An 18,617-nucleotide genomic window follows, 5' to 3' on the forward strand; every position below is an offset into this window, starting at 1 on the left:
TGCTTGTTTCTTTTACCGGAGTAGTCTGGTATGGGAGCAGGGTAAAAGAATATGGATCCCTTTACCTTTTAGGATGATATTTTACTTTATCACAGTGAATCTTCTCCTTCTCTAAATCTTGTGCTGCTGGATGTCACCTGCCAACTAAGCTCTGTGACGTGACCAGCCTGGCTTCAAGAAACAAAATGGCTTACAAAATCTAACTAGTCTGACCTTTGATTGCTTACCTAGAAACCTGTCCAAAACAATGATAGAGGGCAATGGGCACCCTCTTGATCCAATAACTCTTTAACTTTTGTTAAGGGTTGGAGAAGAAAATGTATACCAGTGTTGGGAGCAGTGTTAATTTATAATAAAATAAGAAAGGACCCAAACTTTTGCTTGAAAGGCCACTGCTTGTGCTGCTGAATGAGGGGTTTCCAATAACACGAATTCCACCTTCTGCCTCTGATTTCCCCCACCCTACACTTCATTACACTCGTGAATTTTGTTTTCCATTTTCACCTTTGTCGGCGTTTTCATATCTTTCGGCCTTCCTTCACTTGCTTTGAGTTAAAAATGATGATGTGGCATTAGTCCCATCCCTAAAAATAAGTGCCGGCTCTCACCACATGCAACCACCTACATAAATTAATAGTGACATCTGCTACCAGCAGAATATTTGCCGTTGGTTGACTTCCTTTAACAGTGGGGGAAATCTATGGAGTTTGGCAAATTTTTTCCTGCTGTGGCCAAATCGAGAAAGAGGAACACAGCTGCACAGAGTGGAGGGGAGCAGAGACCGGACTGCATTGAAACAGACACAGATTGCTTAACATCTGCATGGCAGGCGCCTCACATGATCAAACTTGCAAGAAGCCTGATGTCGCAGCCGCCAAGAGGCTCATGCCACCAAACAACTAAACATCACCCTGGGTTGTGGAGTTCTACAGACACTTTTTTGTCATTGTATGTGGTGATCTGTCGAAATCTTCAATGCACCGACTTCCATAAAGGTTCACAAATTTACCCTCTTCCAACTCCAAAGGGCTACAAAAGGTCCCAAGTCCACAGCCCAGACACTGGGCACGTTCCACTGGCAGCAGCCGGTTGCAATGATGCCGGAACCCTTTGATCCTTCTTCTAGCTTGTGTGGTTCTATTGATAATATAAATTGCACCAGATCCCTATTGATACATTCCAGTTCCCACAGGGGAGTGCCTGAGCCATTGAGCTCAGTGGGTATCCTCATTCAAGACTTGATGATAGCAGATCTGCTTCAGGGTATGGCTGCTAAAGATTGGGAACTTCATTACAGATGCTGGCACATACCAACATCAGTTCACAGTAAAAATACTTGACAAGTCTTGGAGACCAGCTGGGTCCTTAGGTAGTTTCCCATGCAACTGTGCTCCAAACAGACAATGTTCTACAGAATCCTTGGCACCACTGTTAAACTGGACAACTGAACCAAGCTATCAACCGGCCCAAAAAAACTTTGAAATCGTCAAGCAACAATCATGCAATACAACAAACTCTAGGCAACTAAGCGACCTGGCCACACCTACCTGTGATGTGCTTGCCAATTTCTCCCACGAAAAAGACTAGGACCATCGAGCTAGACATAAAATCCAAGATGGCGCTCCCGCAAACTATGGTCCAAGATTCTAAATGTGGCGCTCTATTCAAAGTACATTTTAATAATTCAGGGGAAGTCACAAAAAAAAAAATCTCATGGCACACCTTCTCGCCAATCTCTCAACAAATAATTGACAACACTCTTCAAGCAATAAAGCCCTCCAATCTTTCTCTGACCGCCTGCCCTGTTCAAAATTTTAAAAACATCTATCCTACCGCTATGGGCTAAAATTGTAAACGCCTCCCTGAGTCAAGGTGACATTCCTGACTGCTTTAAAATAGGGCCGGTCACACCTATACAAAAGAAAGCCAACGCCTCTCCATCTGATCTCAACAACTACTGTCCTATATCCAACATCCCCACCTTGGCGAAACTATTGGAGAAGTGTGTACAAATTCAATTATGCAACCATATTGAGAATTACAACCTCTTAGACAGTCACCAATGCGGCTTCTGCCAAGGACACAGCACAGAATATGCTCTCACACACATTATGGATGACATATTAAAAATGCTTGACGGCAATGAATCATGCCTATTGATACTTCTTGATCTGTCCTCCGCCTTTGATACGGTCAAGCATGACAACCTTCTGTCCCTATTCTTCTTGAATAACAGAACTCAAAGAATCAAGATGAAGAATTCACTCTAACAACCCTCTGTGGTCACCCTGGGTGTCCCTCAGGGATCAGCCCTATCACCCATTCTTTTCAACCTCCTAATGGAGCCTTTGGCGAACGCACTGAAATCAGCGAACATTCTCTATCACCTGTACACGGATGACACCAAGCTGTATCTGAAAATCTCCACCCCTGAAGACTTTATTGCCCTCAACACTATTCTCCTGAACACACAAAGCTGTCTCACTAACAACCACCTCATGCTGAATACCAAAAAAACTGAATTTATTCTCATCTCGCCACCGAGCCACATACCGAAGCTAGACCTTTGGTTAAATCACCTAACCTCCTTTGACTGTGTTCCCCTCATCATTGACTCAGCAAAATCCCTAGGAATCACCATAGACAAACATCTGAATATGCAGTCGCACATCTCTAATGCCACCAAGGGAGCTAATCACAAGTTGAGTATATTAAGGAAACTCAAACCCTTCCTTCCTCAGGCTGATCTAAAAATGGCAGTACAAGCCCTAGTGCTGCCAAGATTAGACTATGGAAGCACCACCCTCTGTGGTCTCCCTAAATACAAGCTGGCTCCACTGAGGGCATCACTGAATTTCGCGGCTAGACTGGCATCAGGAACCAAAAGAAAAAGTCACAGCTCTCCAACCTTGAAAGCACTGAACTGGTTGACTTACGAGGCAAGAATACACCTAAAAGCGGCCTGCATGACACACAAAGCAATTCACAACAATACACCCAGTTACTTCGCTCTAAAGCTGGAAAGGTCTGGAGGTTGCAGACAACTACGAAGTGCGAGTACTTTCCTTCTGAAACCTCAATCCTTCCATAAGAAGAGAACTGGATGCAGAGCTTTCTCAGGGCTTGCACCAAAGATTTGCAACTCCTTACCGCTAGTAGTGCGTGGAATCACTTCCGGTACCGCATTCAAAAAAGAAGTAAAAATACTACTAATGAACAAATCCATGTCCTAAGTCTTAATACTTGGTTGTCACCGAGTCATCTTTAAGACCCGAATACCTTTGCCTATCTCAGGTGGAATGGACGAGACTATTTATATAAAAGTCTAATACCACAGTCCTTATTGCTCAATAACTGTATGTAATGTAAAGCTTAGCTGGCCTCGGGACCTCCTTGGTTATCTATATACTTTATATCCATTGTGAATCGAATGAGGATATTATATGTTTGTTTGCTAGCACTATCACCTAATGTTCAATAACTGTATATTGTGCAACTTCCTGCAGATTCACGGTCCTCTATGTTTGTTATCCATGTATATTATATTTCTTTTGTACGAATTGACACATTTGAATAAGTGTATTCCACCTCACACATTTATGTTCTTATACAGTAAAGTGCTCTGGTACCCTCGCGGGTCACGTTTGCGCTATATAAAACTTTATAAATAAATAAATAAAATAAATAAGACATCAAAACTATGCATTAAAGCTGGAAACCTGTACTTCATTATTTTTGACTTTCTGGATATCTTTGTTTGTTTAAGAGATGGTATTGTGGGCAACAAAGGGACCTGGAGCCAGAAATGATGAAATCCTGAGAAAAGGCATAATCTGTCAAATATTGTTGCATGGTAGCCTGTTGTATGGCACCTCTGACCAAATAATATTATAAAAAACAATGAGTCCCAAGGCTGTTCGAGAACATCTCAACCCTGTATTTTAGTCCATAGGGGTAAAAGTTATTTAAAAATCGAATGTGTAATACTTAAGCTCTACGAAAATGTTTAGGATTGTGTCAAGTTCCAGAAGAAGCTAGAATTTGCTTTTTTTTCTATTTTTCTATACCGATTGTATCAACTGTTTTCTGTACTTACATGTTGTTTTAAAAAAATCCATCCTTCGAAGTCAAAGAACTGTTTGGTCGCCGAGTTTGTGGTGAGTTATTTACTATGCTATATTTGAGTCATTAAAACCCTAACCACATACTAGAGCAAATTATGACTGCTCCACTTCGCTGCTTCTAGACAGTCAAGGTTCTAAAGGGAATACGCGGTCTATTTACCTGAAGAGGAATAGAAGTGGACTAGAAATAGTGCTGTCCTGACGCCAGTGGTAAACGTGAATGCCAGCACAGTAAATTGTCCTGCAATCAAGGACTGGCCCATCACACAAAAAAGGCTAAATTACAGTAGTAGAAAATTTGGACTCAAAATGTGGCAGCAGTTTCACACTGAATTTCTCAAAACACATAAATAATGGTCCAGTGTTGTTAGCATTCAATTCATAACCTCAAGCCCTTCCTTTGATAGTTAATCATCACATTCAAAAACAGCTAAAAGGTCGAAATCTACAAACCATAGTTTTAAGCCTATGATTTTCACATACTTCTGATGTTCCATGGATTCACAAAAATCCCTAAGACTGTGGATGGAAATCTCGACACATAGTAGATTTCTATACAAGCTCTTCCAATGGATTTACTTCTATTCAGGACAAATTGAATGCATAGATTTGGCGGGTTGGTGCATTAAGGCAACAAACCTTTTTCCTCATTGTTCAACAGTGAAAAGCTCCTTCATCTATACTAAGAAATATGGAGATGTTACTTTTCCTTTCCTACTCTAGAATCACACTAACTTCTGCTTTTTATTAGCTATAGGTTTACATATATTTTTTCAGTGGAAATGGACATGCTAAAAGAATACTGATAAATGTATACGTTTGTGGATGTTCAATGCATTTTACATTTCTACCCCATTAAACCCTCCTAGTTGAACCTAATCTTGGACTTAGCACTATGGATTGTATGGGACTTCAGATGAAATACTAAGTCCCATAACAATCAGGAACATACTTGTGCAGATGACTTTTTTTGCACTCCTAAGACAGACTTAGATGTTCAAATACATTTGAGAAAGAGGCCATTCGAAGTAGCTTGAATGGCAACATCAAAATACTAAGGTTAAGCATTGAGACATAAAGGTTTTTTGTCTGCTTAGGGTGATAACCAACAGAACAGTTTGAAGATAAATCATAAGATATTGCGATGACGGAGCAGGTTATTTCACCAGCAGATGACAAAGGGAAAAATGATCTATGGGTTAATGTTGTGATGAAAAAAGGACTGCAAGGGATATGGGTGAGTACCCCTGCCCCAAGTGACTTGACTGCACATAATACTGGCATCCTGACTTTACTGGCCCTGGTAGCATGCTAATCAAGCATGTGTTGTAAGACATAGGCCGTTCCCTGGCGAAGCCAAGTTACAGAATCTGTTCTGTGATCAGAAGGGGTGCAACCAAAGCGTGCCCACTTTTTCGACATGGGACTATGGTCTATGTAATTGAATGAATGAACTAGTATTTAAAAAGCACAACTGAAACCTCAAAGTTATCCTTGTGTTTGCCTCCTATAAGAATCATCTGATCATAACCGACATTGTAGAGGGACAGCCAGTTGTTTAATGCTTTCTTTAAAAAGTGCAGATCTTGATGTGCCCTTAGAAAAGGCAGGAGGCTGTTCAAGACTGAGAAGGCCCGGCCACCAGTCTTGAACTCATCGAATTTGGGAATAAAGAGATGATTGAACTTGGAAGAGTGCAGATCTCTCAAAGTTGAGTAGCGCTTCAATCTCCTTTGCAGAAAAATAGGACATTTTTTATGTTTTGCTCTGAAAACAATGCACAGCGATTTGAAGACAATCCTTTCCTTCACTAGGAGCCAGTGGGACTCCACCAGAGCTTAAGAAGACGATAAATGTCTAGGCACATTCAGAGCAACCTTAGCAGCCACAGCTTGAAGTTGATGCAATTTCTTGAGTAAGAAGTTAGGATAGCCTAGCAAAGGAGGGCTACAGTTATCAAGTCTACTCATGATCGTACTTTGTACCACCAGTGCTCTTGCCGACAATGGTATAAAAGGCAAGATTTTACAGAGGGAGCAAAGCAGGGCAACACAAGTTGCCACAGTCATATTAACATAGACTTCAAGAAAGATTGTTATCAAAATTAACCCCTATGTTGCGTACCGCAGATGACACTTCTGGGCTGGCAGCAATCATCCAAGGCCAAAAATGAGAAGGTAGCCTGGCCGCTTGCTTGCCCGTTGAGCAGCCAAGAAGTTACATTTTATCGCCATTAAACTTTAGGATGTTGCAGCTTAACCAGCTTGAGATGTCTCTCAAACAGTTATGACACGTATCCAGTAGATCTGGCTGAGAGTTATCCAAGATTAGAACAGGCTGAGTATCATCCGCAAAATTCATGAAGATAACGTAATATGATCTGATGAGGGCTGCAAGAAGGCGCAGATAAATGTTAAAGAGGGTTGGACTTAATGTGGAGAACTGAGGCACCCCCATGTTCCACCATTTTAAATGCAGAAAGGGGAATGTAATATGGCTTGTGTTCTATCTTCTAGGTGATGCTGGGTTATTGAACTAAAGCACTGGCGTCAGCATAATGTTTGTTGAAGATTAAAAGTCCTGGGCAGACCAACTGCTGAATGTGGTTAGAGGATCCCTTTTAGATGCCCCCTAGTTTAGATGGCACAAGATAGAGGATGCATAGAACTGTCCCATAAAGTGGATGTGTATTGTTGCCCTTTTTTTATTTTGTTGTTGTTCATATACCGCAAACTCGACTCGAAGGTATTGGAGCACTTTACATGAGCACCGGTTACGTTACACAAGAACACATGCATTTTTTTTTTTGGTAGGCACGGGGAGGTTAAGTGATTTGCCCAGAATCACAGGATGTGGACGCAACCCCGAGGCTCGAACCTTGGTATCCCAAATCCAAAGTCGGCAGCTCTAGCCGTCAGACCACATCCTCTCCCCTTTCCTGAAGCTGAAAGTCTCAGTCAGTGAAGAGAGGGAGGATGGAGACAAGCCTACCCTTAGAAATTCTGAGGTCCTTTTAGCAAGGAATTTCTTGATTAGCTGTTACAGCGCACTGCTATCTGGTGGATGGTAAGGGGAAAGATTGGGCCAAAAGATTCTATTCTTACAGATAAGGAAGTTTCTAGGCAGAGCTTACATTGACAACTGGGTGCAGAGTCTTCACACTTGATTGTCCCCATGTTTTGGTTACTCCTGCTCGAAGACAGCACATCCCTACTTGCTGTGAGAGCCGTTACCTTGTACAAAGGCTGTGTTTGCGATTCAGACACAAAATGACATTCGAAAGGGAACCACCTCAAACCAGTGTTAGAACCACAGTTTCTGTGTGCGGAAATTGAGAACAAAAGTGGGACCCAAACTAACCAAATTTGTTCCAGTTCTAAGCTGATTCAATGACCAAAAAAGGGAGTTTTTTCACAGTACACAAGAAGCGATGTTGTAAGACTACAGGTGGCATCAAAATAATGACCAGTCTCCAAGAGGTGAAGGAACATCACTTGAAATCTTTGTAACTTGTTAGAGAGTTGAAAGACTGCCTAGCTCCTAGAAGCCGGACTACCTGTCCAGAGAGAGAAGTAGTGTGCCAGATTCTGGGGGAGAAGATAATAGCAGGGGGAGAAGGCCAACTTGTTCCTGACGCGGGCACCCAGAAGAGGTCAACTACTTTGCGAAGTACAACCGGTGATGACCAAGACACAAGAGGTCACCTGGTCTACCGAAGGGGTTCATGTAGTGTACTGCATGAAGACCCTAGCAACTCAAGACTGTTGTGTGCTGTCCAGCATACCTAAGGTGTATTCAAAGAGGCAAGGACTACTGCTGCTCACTGTACAATGCACCAAAGAGGATTACTGTAGCCAAATCTCACACTTCGGACCTGTAGGCCACACCTGCCCAGGAAACATCATTCAACATCTAGGCAAGCTGCTATGTGCATCTGAGTGATGCCAGGGAAGAGTGAGGCTGCTATCCATGGTCCTGCACTATTTCCCAGGGTAATTAAGGTGCAAAACAGGCAACAACACCAATTGGAACTGCTGCAGTCGTGTCCCCGGCAAAAAGGTAACACATACTTGGAAGAAAGTCACTGAGACTGTATCTTGAATTGTAAAAACTGTAAAGACCTGCCTGCATTGGAATCAAAATTATACCAACTTGAACTTTTAGCCCAAGAGCGCACATACTGATCTAAGGGTCAGCACTGCAGAGTAAGCACTTTGAGAATTCACACCTTTGCTATTGCTGCCTAGCCCTTCTATCCCCTTAAAGTATTCCAGATAATGGGAACCTCATATGACCATGTTCAGAGGACACTTGAGCTGGTGGGGTACTTAGCAGAAACCTCTAGTCAGGATTACTCTTCATTAACCAAGCACTATTAACATGTGCAGCGTTTCCTTTTACTGTAATATTTAAGCACTTCTCTTTACTTAAGATAAGCACTGGGTTGGACACTGAATTATTGTCTCTAGCTTGATCAGTAAGTTCTGAGTCTTTTCCCCACATTACTTCCCTGAAGAGCCTTGGACTGCTTGTGTGCGCTACCCTGAGAGTCACATGCAGAACAGATGTACTTGGAACAGTTTGCAGAGGCAAAGTAAAAAGGATGCCAGGAGACCGATAAACGTATGCAACAAACACCATTGTGACTCTGCCTGCCCTGTGGCCCCAGGTGGGGTGTGACAGTCATAAGGAATTCAGGTCTTACTCTAAAAGAGTAATAGAAGTAAGACCATGAATCGCATATACTTTCTGTTAATTTCACTTAGGAAAGTAATTTTTAAATGTTTCCCTTTACATTGAATGCAGATATATAGGAACTGACAAGCCGTGTGCATGTTTTTCATAAATGCCCTATATGATAATTTTAAATTTGTAGAAATACAATAATATTCTACAATGGTTGTAATGTTATAATTTTTTATTAGGTGTTAGGTTTGGTTTTATATGCAAAATGTTTTTATAGGTTATTGGAAAACTAAACAATTAAGAAACGGAAAACTATTTCGGTAAAAATATCACACTTAATTAAACAACAGTCAAAACATTTACTAGTGTGGTGTACAGTAATTTATATATTACTACAAGCAATAAGAGTGTTACACTAAGAGTTGATGCATGAATATCACCTTCAGGTCAAGTAACAGAATGTATATGTTAGTCCTTTGAAAACTGTTGCCTGCAAAACTGTAATGAAATGTTTGTTACCATTCATGTTCATTGTACAATTCTGTTTCAAAATCTACATACCTGTTAGACCAGTCACCATTAGGGTGGTCTTCCCCCAAACCTTTTGCCTACTTACCACAATTTTTTGCTGAAATTAGTTCTGTTGGACTGCTAACCAATGCTAAAGTGCTTGAGCTCACTCCCCTAAACATGTTTTGATTGGCATATACCTAATTGGAATATTTAATGTACTTATGAGTTACTTGTAGAATGGTATACCATATCCTCCGGGCCTGTAAATTAAATGATTAAATGCAACCAGTGGGCCTGCAGCACCTATTCTGCTACATACTTAAGTAGCACTCTAAAACATGTCCCAGGTATGCCATTGTAACCTGAGTGCAGGTTTAAACTGCCATGTAGACTTGACATTAAAACCCCCTAGCCAAGCCTTAAACTCCACTTTTATTATATTTAATTCACCCCTAAGGTAGGCCTTAGGTAGTGCATAGGGCAGGATGCTGTGCAATTAAAAGGTTAGACATGTACTTTTAAGTTTCACATGTCCTGATAGTACAAAACTTCTAAGATAACATTGGGGATTAGTTATTACATTTAATAAGCTGCAATTCCTAATTGGGAACACGTAGATATATCATGTTTGTTACCTATGAAATTGTAATGATAAATCCTCTTCAATGGTAAAGTTGGGCTCTACATCTTCTCCTGCACCCAAGACAACCAGAAGTGAGTCCAAGAGCTATTTGCTGTCCTACTGTTCAGAGCCACAGGGACATAAAATGCTCCAACCATCTAGAACTCACATCTGGACCCAGCCAGGGTGAATCCTGAACCCCCAAGAGGTGTTTCATCAGTCCTGCACTCTTGGTTGTAGTGCTAATGGTGCCCAGAAGGCCTGATTAATTCTCAAAACTGAAGACTTGGAAACTTTTGCCCCAAAAATGCTGAGAACCAGGAGGAGATCCGAGACCAACCTGCTTGTCTATCTGCCCAAGGTGCATCGCTGGTTGGATTCCATTGACTTTGCAGCTTCGGTCGCTACATTCTTGTCCACAGCAGCAAATACTTTTCAGTGATCCTTTACCAAAGGTGTATCTGACCTCATGGAAGTATCTGCGGTTGGAGCCCTCTGCCTCATTCCACTGGATATTTTCAACTTCCATTTCAATGACTAAGTCTGAACGTAGGCTATCCGACCACGCTCTCTACTCTGACTCCTCCTGCAGCCTTGCCTCGCTGAACTTTACCTTCTCAGCACTTTTTCGCAGAATTTCTTCTAGGACTGAGGTTAAGCGCTGACCAGGCCCAATCCCCTTCCGAACCACACTCCATCGCAGTCAGCTAAATCTTTCAACTTTGACCTGGTCTTGTGCAACAAGATGTCTGCGGTTGGTGCTTTGATCTTTAAAGCACTAGTTTTTGCTAAAAACAATTCATAACTCTTGTTCTACTGATTGGATTTTTGTCAATTTGGTGTCAATTTATTAAAATGTACTTTTTCTAATTTGGTTTGGGTTTTTTCTTGTGAGGTGTTTTGTACTTTATTAATGTGTGTGTCCTGCATGAAAAGTTTACCCATTGCCTCTCAGTTAAGCCCCACTGGTTTAGGTGCAGGTTATTTTAGGGACTTTTTGTGGTTCACCCTGCAAGAAATTGTGGCTGTTAGTTGACCAGGGCTTACACACAGTCCACCAATAGCCCATTTTTTTTTCAGTACCCTTATTTTTGGGGTGAATTTGCTCAAAAGCAACCAACGTGGAAATAAAATGTGAATGTTCATGTACAATCAGAGCAAACATAAAGGAGTGTGTCCTCTTTGCACTTTTACTAATAACATCAAACACTAATAAAACTAACAGGGTGTTTAAACGTTTTGGGCCCAGTTAACCAGGCAAGTAACAGTACATAAAAGAGCACCTTAGCACTACCTGACTTTCTCACAAATGCTTTTTTGAAACAGCCTGTTAGTGTCTCAAGATGCCCACACTAGTGGAAGCTGCATGCTATACAAGTAGCGGATAACATATCATACTGTCCGTTAAAAGGCGCATTGCTTTTGCACTGAAGTATTTGGTTATCATGATTCTGATGTTTTTCATGAAGCTGAGCTCAATGACTTCAGTTGTCCTGATGCCACATTGAACACACATGCAATGCATTAAAACCCTGCAGAGTGCCTGCAGTGCTTGTGTTACTGCGTGCATAGACGTTGTATTTGAGTTCCAAGCCTGTTTTATATTATCATTGGTAGTTGTTGACTCAGCCTTCGCACAGTGTTTGCTAGAAATGTTGAGATGTAGCACTTCTCTGTGTGGGTCCTGTGAATTTCAAGAATAGGGCTGTTACATGTGTCTGTGGGACAGACCGCTGGAAAACAAACATTTTTCCTGAAACAAATTCAGATTATTTTTTACCCTACCTGGCATTATGCAAACGTCCTGGTAATCTAAACAGCAGTTTCCAAGTTCTACGCAGGCACGGTCACAGCGGCAGCTCCCAAATTTCCGCTCAAAACAGCGATTTTTGCACGTTTTCACTGAAACAGTTAAAAAGAGAGACATTTGCTTTCATTCAAATTTAAACATGGGAATATAGCATCAGCCTCATAACTGGGCGTGAATTCGAGGAAGCAGCCTGGCAAAAAGACACTATAGAAGAGTTCAAAAGTTAGTTTTGGTGTTCTCTGTACAGCCATTTTTCCTAGCATATATTTTCCCAATCATTTTCAACCCATTTACCTATAATGTGGTCCTTTTTCATGATTCTAACTCCTCTTACAAACAAAATTGTATGAATCAATTTTTTTTAAAAGGCACTGGCGAACCAATAGTTTTCATTTGTGAAACCTTTTGACATTACCAATTTCTTTAAAATGCAAGATGGCCACCGAGCATTTGCTTGTGCATAATCATTACACAAAGGACACTATGCATGTGCACGTAAGCACAGCCGTCATCTTGGAATTATTTTTCTCAAAGCAAATGAACATTCAGATTTTCCACAGCCAAGGTGGGTAGAAAATCATGATTTTATTATAGACACGGGGGCTGATATTATGCATATCTCTTTAATTGCCAACTCACAGACGCAACAGCAAACAATGTAAAAGAACTTAGAATAGTAAACTTAGAATAGTAATCTTAAAACATTCTATGGTCCATATAATCCAGTTTGAGGATCTTTATGCTGCGAACAAGTTTAAAAGTTGTTCCAAGTCGATTAAACTGATACCAAAATGTTAAACTCAAGATCCCAAAGATCCTTTCTTCCTTCAAATGTATTTCTTGTTGTCTCCTCCTGAAATGAATCATATACAACCAATAATGGGTGGGAAACCAAAGGGAGGGATAATATCAGCCTTCGTGTCTTTAATAAAATCGTGATTTTCTACCAACCCTGGCTGTGGAAAATCTGAATTTTATGGCAAGGCATGGAGGCCAATATTATGCATGTTCAAAGCCTTGCCATAATATTCCCTACTGGACAATCCACAAGCTTAAAATGAAATTTCTTGAAAACAGAGTCAGAAGACCAATCAGCCGCTGCCAAAATAGCTGATAAACCCCCACCCAGGATAAAAAGCCTTAGAAGCCATGGCCCCTCTAACAGAGTGAGCGTCCACTTTAGCTAAATCAATCCCCACCCTATTCCTGACCTCCTTGACCCAACGAGCCAAGGTAGGAGAGGAGACAGCCTTGCGGGGGTTTTTATAAGAAACTATCAACTGTGAATCCGCACTGTCTCTCAGACATTCAGTCCTTCTCTCATACTCACATAAACATCTCACTACGCAAAGCTTCCTACATTCATCAAAGTTAGGGTAGAAAATCGTTCTTGACATAGTCTTTGTTCTTTTGGATATACAGAAACAAACACCCTCTGGTACAAACCTACGCCCAGTATATTCTAAAGCCTTAACGTCCCAAACCCTCCTGAAAGAAATCAGACACAACAACATAACCAATTTCAACGAAAGATCCCTAAGACTTAGAAACTCGTTCTCGCTCCAACTCATCAGCTCTTTCAAATCAACATCCACATCCCAAAGGGAAGAATATTTAGATCCCGGAGGAGCCTTAATTCTCACACGTCTCCTGATTACGTCATGTTGACTGATAGGTATGCTATCCACTAAATCATGACCTGCTGATATAGCCGACCTTCCAATAATAACAGTACTATAGGATTTTCCATCATGAAAAACCTCAGATAAGTAATTACTAATTCCACTATAGGAGCTGATACTGGATCCAGACTCCTCGAAGCACACCAACGAACCCATCTCCCCCAGGCCAACCTATATGCCTTTGAGGTCCCTGGTGCCCATGACTCTTTAATGAGCTTTGAAGCTTCCGAAGATAAGCCCGACATTTGCCAGGTTCTCCCGAAATCAACCAAGCCATAAGCCTTAAATGACCCTGAAGAACCAAGTTGTGAAAATCTCCTGAAGCGTTGGTTAGCAACTCCGGCACATTCAGCAGAAGTACCGGGTCGGCAAACAACATTTCCATAACATCTGGACACCAACTTGAAAGGTCCAAAACGAGGTTACTAAGACTATCTCTGCCCTTTCCTTTTTCACCTTCAACAAAACCCTCTGAATCAGAGAAAAGAGAGGGAACGCGTAACAACGAGATCCGTTCCAAATCTGCAGAAAAGCGCCCACCGCCTCTGCAGCTGGGTCCGGCCTCCAGCTGTAAAAACTGTGAATTTGAGCATTTACTCTGTTCGCAAAAAGATCAAACCCAAAGGGCCCCATTTCCTGTCCAAAGATAAGAACATTTCCCTGTCTAGTCTCCAATCACTAAAGTCCCTCAGTTGCCTTGAGTTCCAATCCGCAATGGAATTGCTCACCCCCGGCAAGTATTGAGCTAGAATCATAATGTTTCTGCTCAGACAAAAATGCCAAAACTCTCTTGCCAAGTCTGCTAAAGCCTTCGAACGAGGATCCCCTAATTTGTTCACATATCTCACTTCTGAAATGTTGTCCATCTTTAAGAGAACACAACATTTGACCTGATGCCTTGCAAAACTCTTCACCGCAAAGGAACACGCCAACAACTCCAGGTAGTTGATATGCATCTTTCTCTCCTGACCCGTCCACTTTCCTCCAGTAGTCAATGAGCCACACCTGGCTCCCCAACCCTGAAGGCTGGCATCTGATTCTATAATCATGTCTGGGCTTGGTCCAAAGATTGCCCTTCCATTCCATGCCTCGAGATTTTCCAACCACCACGCTAGCTCCTCCTGCGCCTCTGCATCTATCCGAACTCTCTGATAGTAGCTTACCCCTTAGTGCAGATACAAGGTCCTCAGTCTCTGAAGCGCTCGATAATGTAAGGGATCCGGGAAAACTACCTGAATGGAAGCTGTAAGAAGTCCTATAACTCTCGCTACCGGCCTCAAATCAACCCATTCGCTCCCTAGAACCTTTCGCACTTCAATGCAAATTTTCCTGACCTTCTCCATTGGTAACCTCAAGACACAATCCAAGGTCCAAATCTGAAAGCCCAGGAAAACAGTCTCCTGACTGGCAACCAAACAAGATTTCTTCCTGTTCACTACGAAGCCCAAATCCTCTATTACACTGACCACTAAACTTGTATGTTCCTGAGCTTGTTCCCTGCTCTCTGACATAATAAGAATGTCGTCCAAATAAATGATCAACCTTATCCCCCTTGATCGTAACCATGCCGCTATGGAACACATCATCTTTGGTTGAAACACCAAGGGGCAGATGTCAAACCAAAGGGGAGGCTCTTGAATCTCCACATAGTCCCTTGCCATTGAAATTTTAGTTCTACACAAACAGGAATAGTCAGGTATCTTTCAAATCAAGGAGAGTCAACCAATCTCACTTCCTCAGAATATCTCTCAGCATATGAATACCTTCCATCTTTAAATGGTTGTATTCTACCCAATTGTTCAGATCCTTCAGATTTATAACTGGCCTCATAATCTTGTCTTTCTTTTCCACAAGAAAAAGATTGCTCTCGAACCCAATGAAAGAATGGTCTGCTCTCTCTATGGCACCTTTCTTTTCCAACTCTAGAACCTCTTCACTTACTAAATCCGCTTGCTCTTTCCGAATCTTAGAAGAGGTGGTCTTCTTACCTGAATCGGATTTGCAACAAAGTCTATTTTGTAACCAGATACAGTCTGTAAGACCCAAGGTTCTGAGATGATCTCGCTCCACCTGTCTAAAAAGAGTGCGAGCCTGCCACCCACCTTTACTTGAATAGACGAAGGGTCTTTTTCCAAACATACCTTGAAACCTTGTTCTTCTCTCGCCTCTGTAGCGACCTCTACCCCCTCTTTATCTCTGAGGGTAGAATCCTGGAGAATAGGATCCTGCTTGAAATCCTCCAGATCTGAAACAACCTCTGGAGAAGTAGCCTCTGGAAATTCTAATACCGTGGCCAGGGAATCGGCCCCGCATTCTCCCGGCCATTCCAAAAACCTTTCTTATGTCCTTTTGGACTTTTTGAATAGAGTTAAATGCCCTTGCATATCTAGCCAGCGCCTTAAACTCTTCACCAAAAAGCATACCATTTGCATGGTGACCCGACTCTTTACAAGCAAGCTCCGCCAACTTAGGGTCAATTTTCATTAGCAAACTTTTTCTTCATTCAGTAAACAAGGAAGCGTTAGCATTGCCCAACAAACAACGGCCCTTTTAATACACTGCCGCAGTTTCTCAGTATTTACAACACCTTCTTGCAAGTATGCTTACTAGCATAAGTCAAAAATATTGGTTAACGGACCAAACACGTCAAGGAGGCGGTCTTGGCACCCCTTTAACCCTTTATCTAGAACCCTTCTCAGATCTCTACCAAATTTGTTTAGGAAGGTCAACATTTTAGCATCAAGCTCTGGCATAAACGCAACCTTATTTGCCAGAGAAGGTCTAGGGCACTCTGACCTCAGTCTGGTCCAGACCTCTTTTGGCATTTCCTTTCTGATCCAAAATTCAACATATTGAGCAACATGTTTTGCAGGTACCCACTGCGGAGAGAGTGAATGCTGAATTGTATTCGGGTCAAACATGAGCTCCCCTAATGGATCCATAACCTGATCCAATGAACCTTCCTCTGTCTCTTTTTTAATCTTCTTTCTTTTAATCTCCTCTTCATCAGAGGATTCAAAATCTGAGGAACATGAAATAATGATGTCCCCACTGCTTGAGGACTCATCGCAGACAATGGTCTGCGATCCCCCTTTAGTGGTTTTTATAGCCTTTTCCTTTAACTCTTTACGAGTTGTTTTCGCTTTGCCTATCAACATAAAGACCCCTTTTCTTTTTCTCTCTCTTTCTATTGCTAGATGTTTTCTCTTCTGGCTAACCTTCATACCACTTCCACAAGCTGTGGACCCATACATTACCTCTTTAACAGACCAGAACTGTTCCTCATTACGTTCATTCTTATTAAATCTGCCCTCTAACTTATCTATACAGTCATCCAACTTCTTACCAAGTTGAGATGCCAGGGCAGATACTGCCTTATCTACACACTCCTTAACCTTGAGCTCAACTGTATCTCCATTTCCATTATCCTGCTCAATAATACCAAAGAAAAGCCTTTCAAATTAAGATACAACCCCTGGCAAGCCTTAAAGCACACCACCAAAAAATCACCTTTCTAAATTCACCAAAAATCACCAAAATTCTCGAGATAGCCTCAGATGAACTCCAGATGACAGTTTCCCTGTTCACCTCCTCAGTGTGACTAGAAAAAACAGACTTCTGCCACTTTTGCTTGTCCAAAAGACGGCTGCCAATTCTCCATAATCAAATCATTGCTTAGCTCAATCCAAAATGGCCGACGCATCATGTGATGCAAGTACGGTGTCCCTTAGATATTAAAACTTCACTTTGTGAAGCACAGAAATAGAAGTGAGTAATTTGAGCTATATATTTTATTCCCTCATCTGTGTTATATCACATTCAACAATTTTCCTTACACTATTTCGTTTAAAATCACCCCGAAAAGTTTCCCTTCACGCGCCTGATGCTAATCAGTCACTGCGCGGCGGGAGGTAACTGTTTCCTCACGCGCCGATGTTAAACCGATCAGCGCGCGATGGGAGGAGACTGATTCCCTCACGCGCTCTGCTGAATCGTTCTGAGAAGCTAAATATTGCTTTAAATAAAAAAACTAGTTTGCGAGTAACGGTATCCCGCATCAGCTGTATAAACAACCTTAAGCCTAATCTTAAATCTAATCAATGCGCATGAGTTCCAGTATAAATGAAACGCAATGACAGCAAGCGCAGAGCAACAGTCGCCCGCGCTCCAATTGTAAGAGCTTAATAATTGTAACAATTTCCTTCCTCGACAGATTACACTAAAAACGCGTGTCGTGGAAGATTAAGGTAACATCTCTAAAGCTAAAGTTATCTCATGTGAAAACAAAATGCATTTGAATATAATTATAAACCAAACATAAAACAATCTTACAATACAAAGAATTATGTTAAAACACGCTAAAATACAAACCCATTCACACAGATTAGATCATTACAACTTCATTCAAACAGACAAGTAAGCGCAAAAAGGGCAAATTTATCGCAGCTGTGAGCAGCAACAAAAGAAGGAAGATGGCTGCCTCACACTGGATTATATGGACCATAGTGTTTTAAGCTTACTATTCTAAGTTCTTTTACATTGTTTGCTGTTGCTGCTGTGAGTTGGCAATTAAAGAGATATGCATACTATTGGCCTCCGTGCCTTGCCATAAAATTGATTGACAGATGGCCACCAACTATGCATTCCAATGCACAGTGGCTATCTTTGAATGATGTATTTCTTCTTCAAGAAAAATCCTTTCAAGATGGTTGTCACATGCATGAAGCCTTTCTTTAACTAATTTTTCTTCTGTTTCATTACAAATACTTTGAAGATTGCTGCAAGGCTTACATGTATAGCACCCAGCTTGGAATGATTTTATTTATTTTTAAGAAAAATCATATCAAGCTGTGCGCTGTGTGCAATTGCAAGTGCAGTGGCCATCTTCAAATGGTTTTCTCAAGTCAATATAAAAGCCATTGAAAGATGGCAACTGGTCAGATGTGCACATGTATGGCTGCCATGTTTGAATGTTTTCTCATTTACTTTAACTAAATATCCTTTCAATATGGCCACCACATTTGCAAGCACACACACGGCGACCATCTTGGGAGGATTTTACTTGAAGAAAAAGAAAAATCATTCAAACATGGCTGCTGCGTGAGTGTGCGTATACACTTAGGCCATATTTGAATGGAGAAGAGAGCTATACAGTTATCAGTAAGGGTTGGACTCACTGA

The 18,617-nt window shown here is 41.5% G+C and overlaps 1 protein-coding gene across 1 annotated transcript in view; it reads right to left on the reverse strand.

Annotated features, from left to right (window-relative positions):
* Positions 1-18,617, reverse strand: part of ENPP1 (ectonucleotide pyrophosphatase/phosphodiesterase 1) — a 519,644-nt gene that overhangs the window by 387,871 nt on the left and 113,156 nt on the right. The window contains exon 3 of the mRNA XM_085611568.1: positions 11,731-11,847. Coding sequence (XP_085467694.1) covers positions 11,731-11,847 — 117 coding nt within the window. The remainder of the gene's footprint in view (positions 1-11,730; positions 11,848-18,617) is intronic.

This window comes from Triturus cristatus, chromosome 6, assembly GCF_964204655.1.
Source record: "Triturus cristatus chromosome 6, aTriCri1.1, whole genome shotgun sequence".
NCBI classification, from domain to species: Eukaryota; Metazoa; Chordata; class Amphibia; order Caudata; family Salamandridae; genus Triturus; species Triturus cristatus.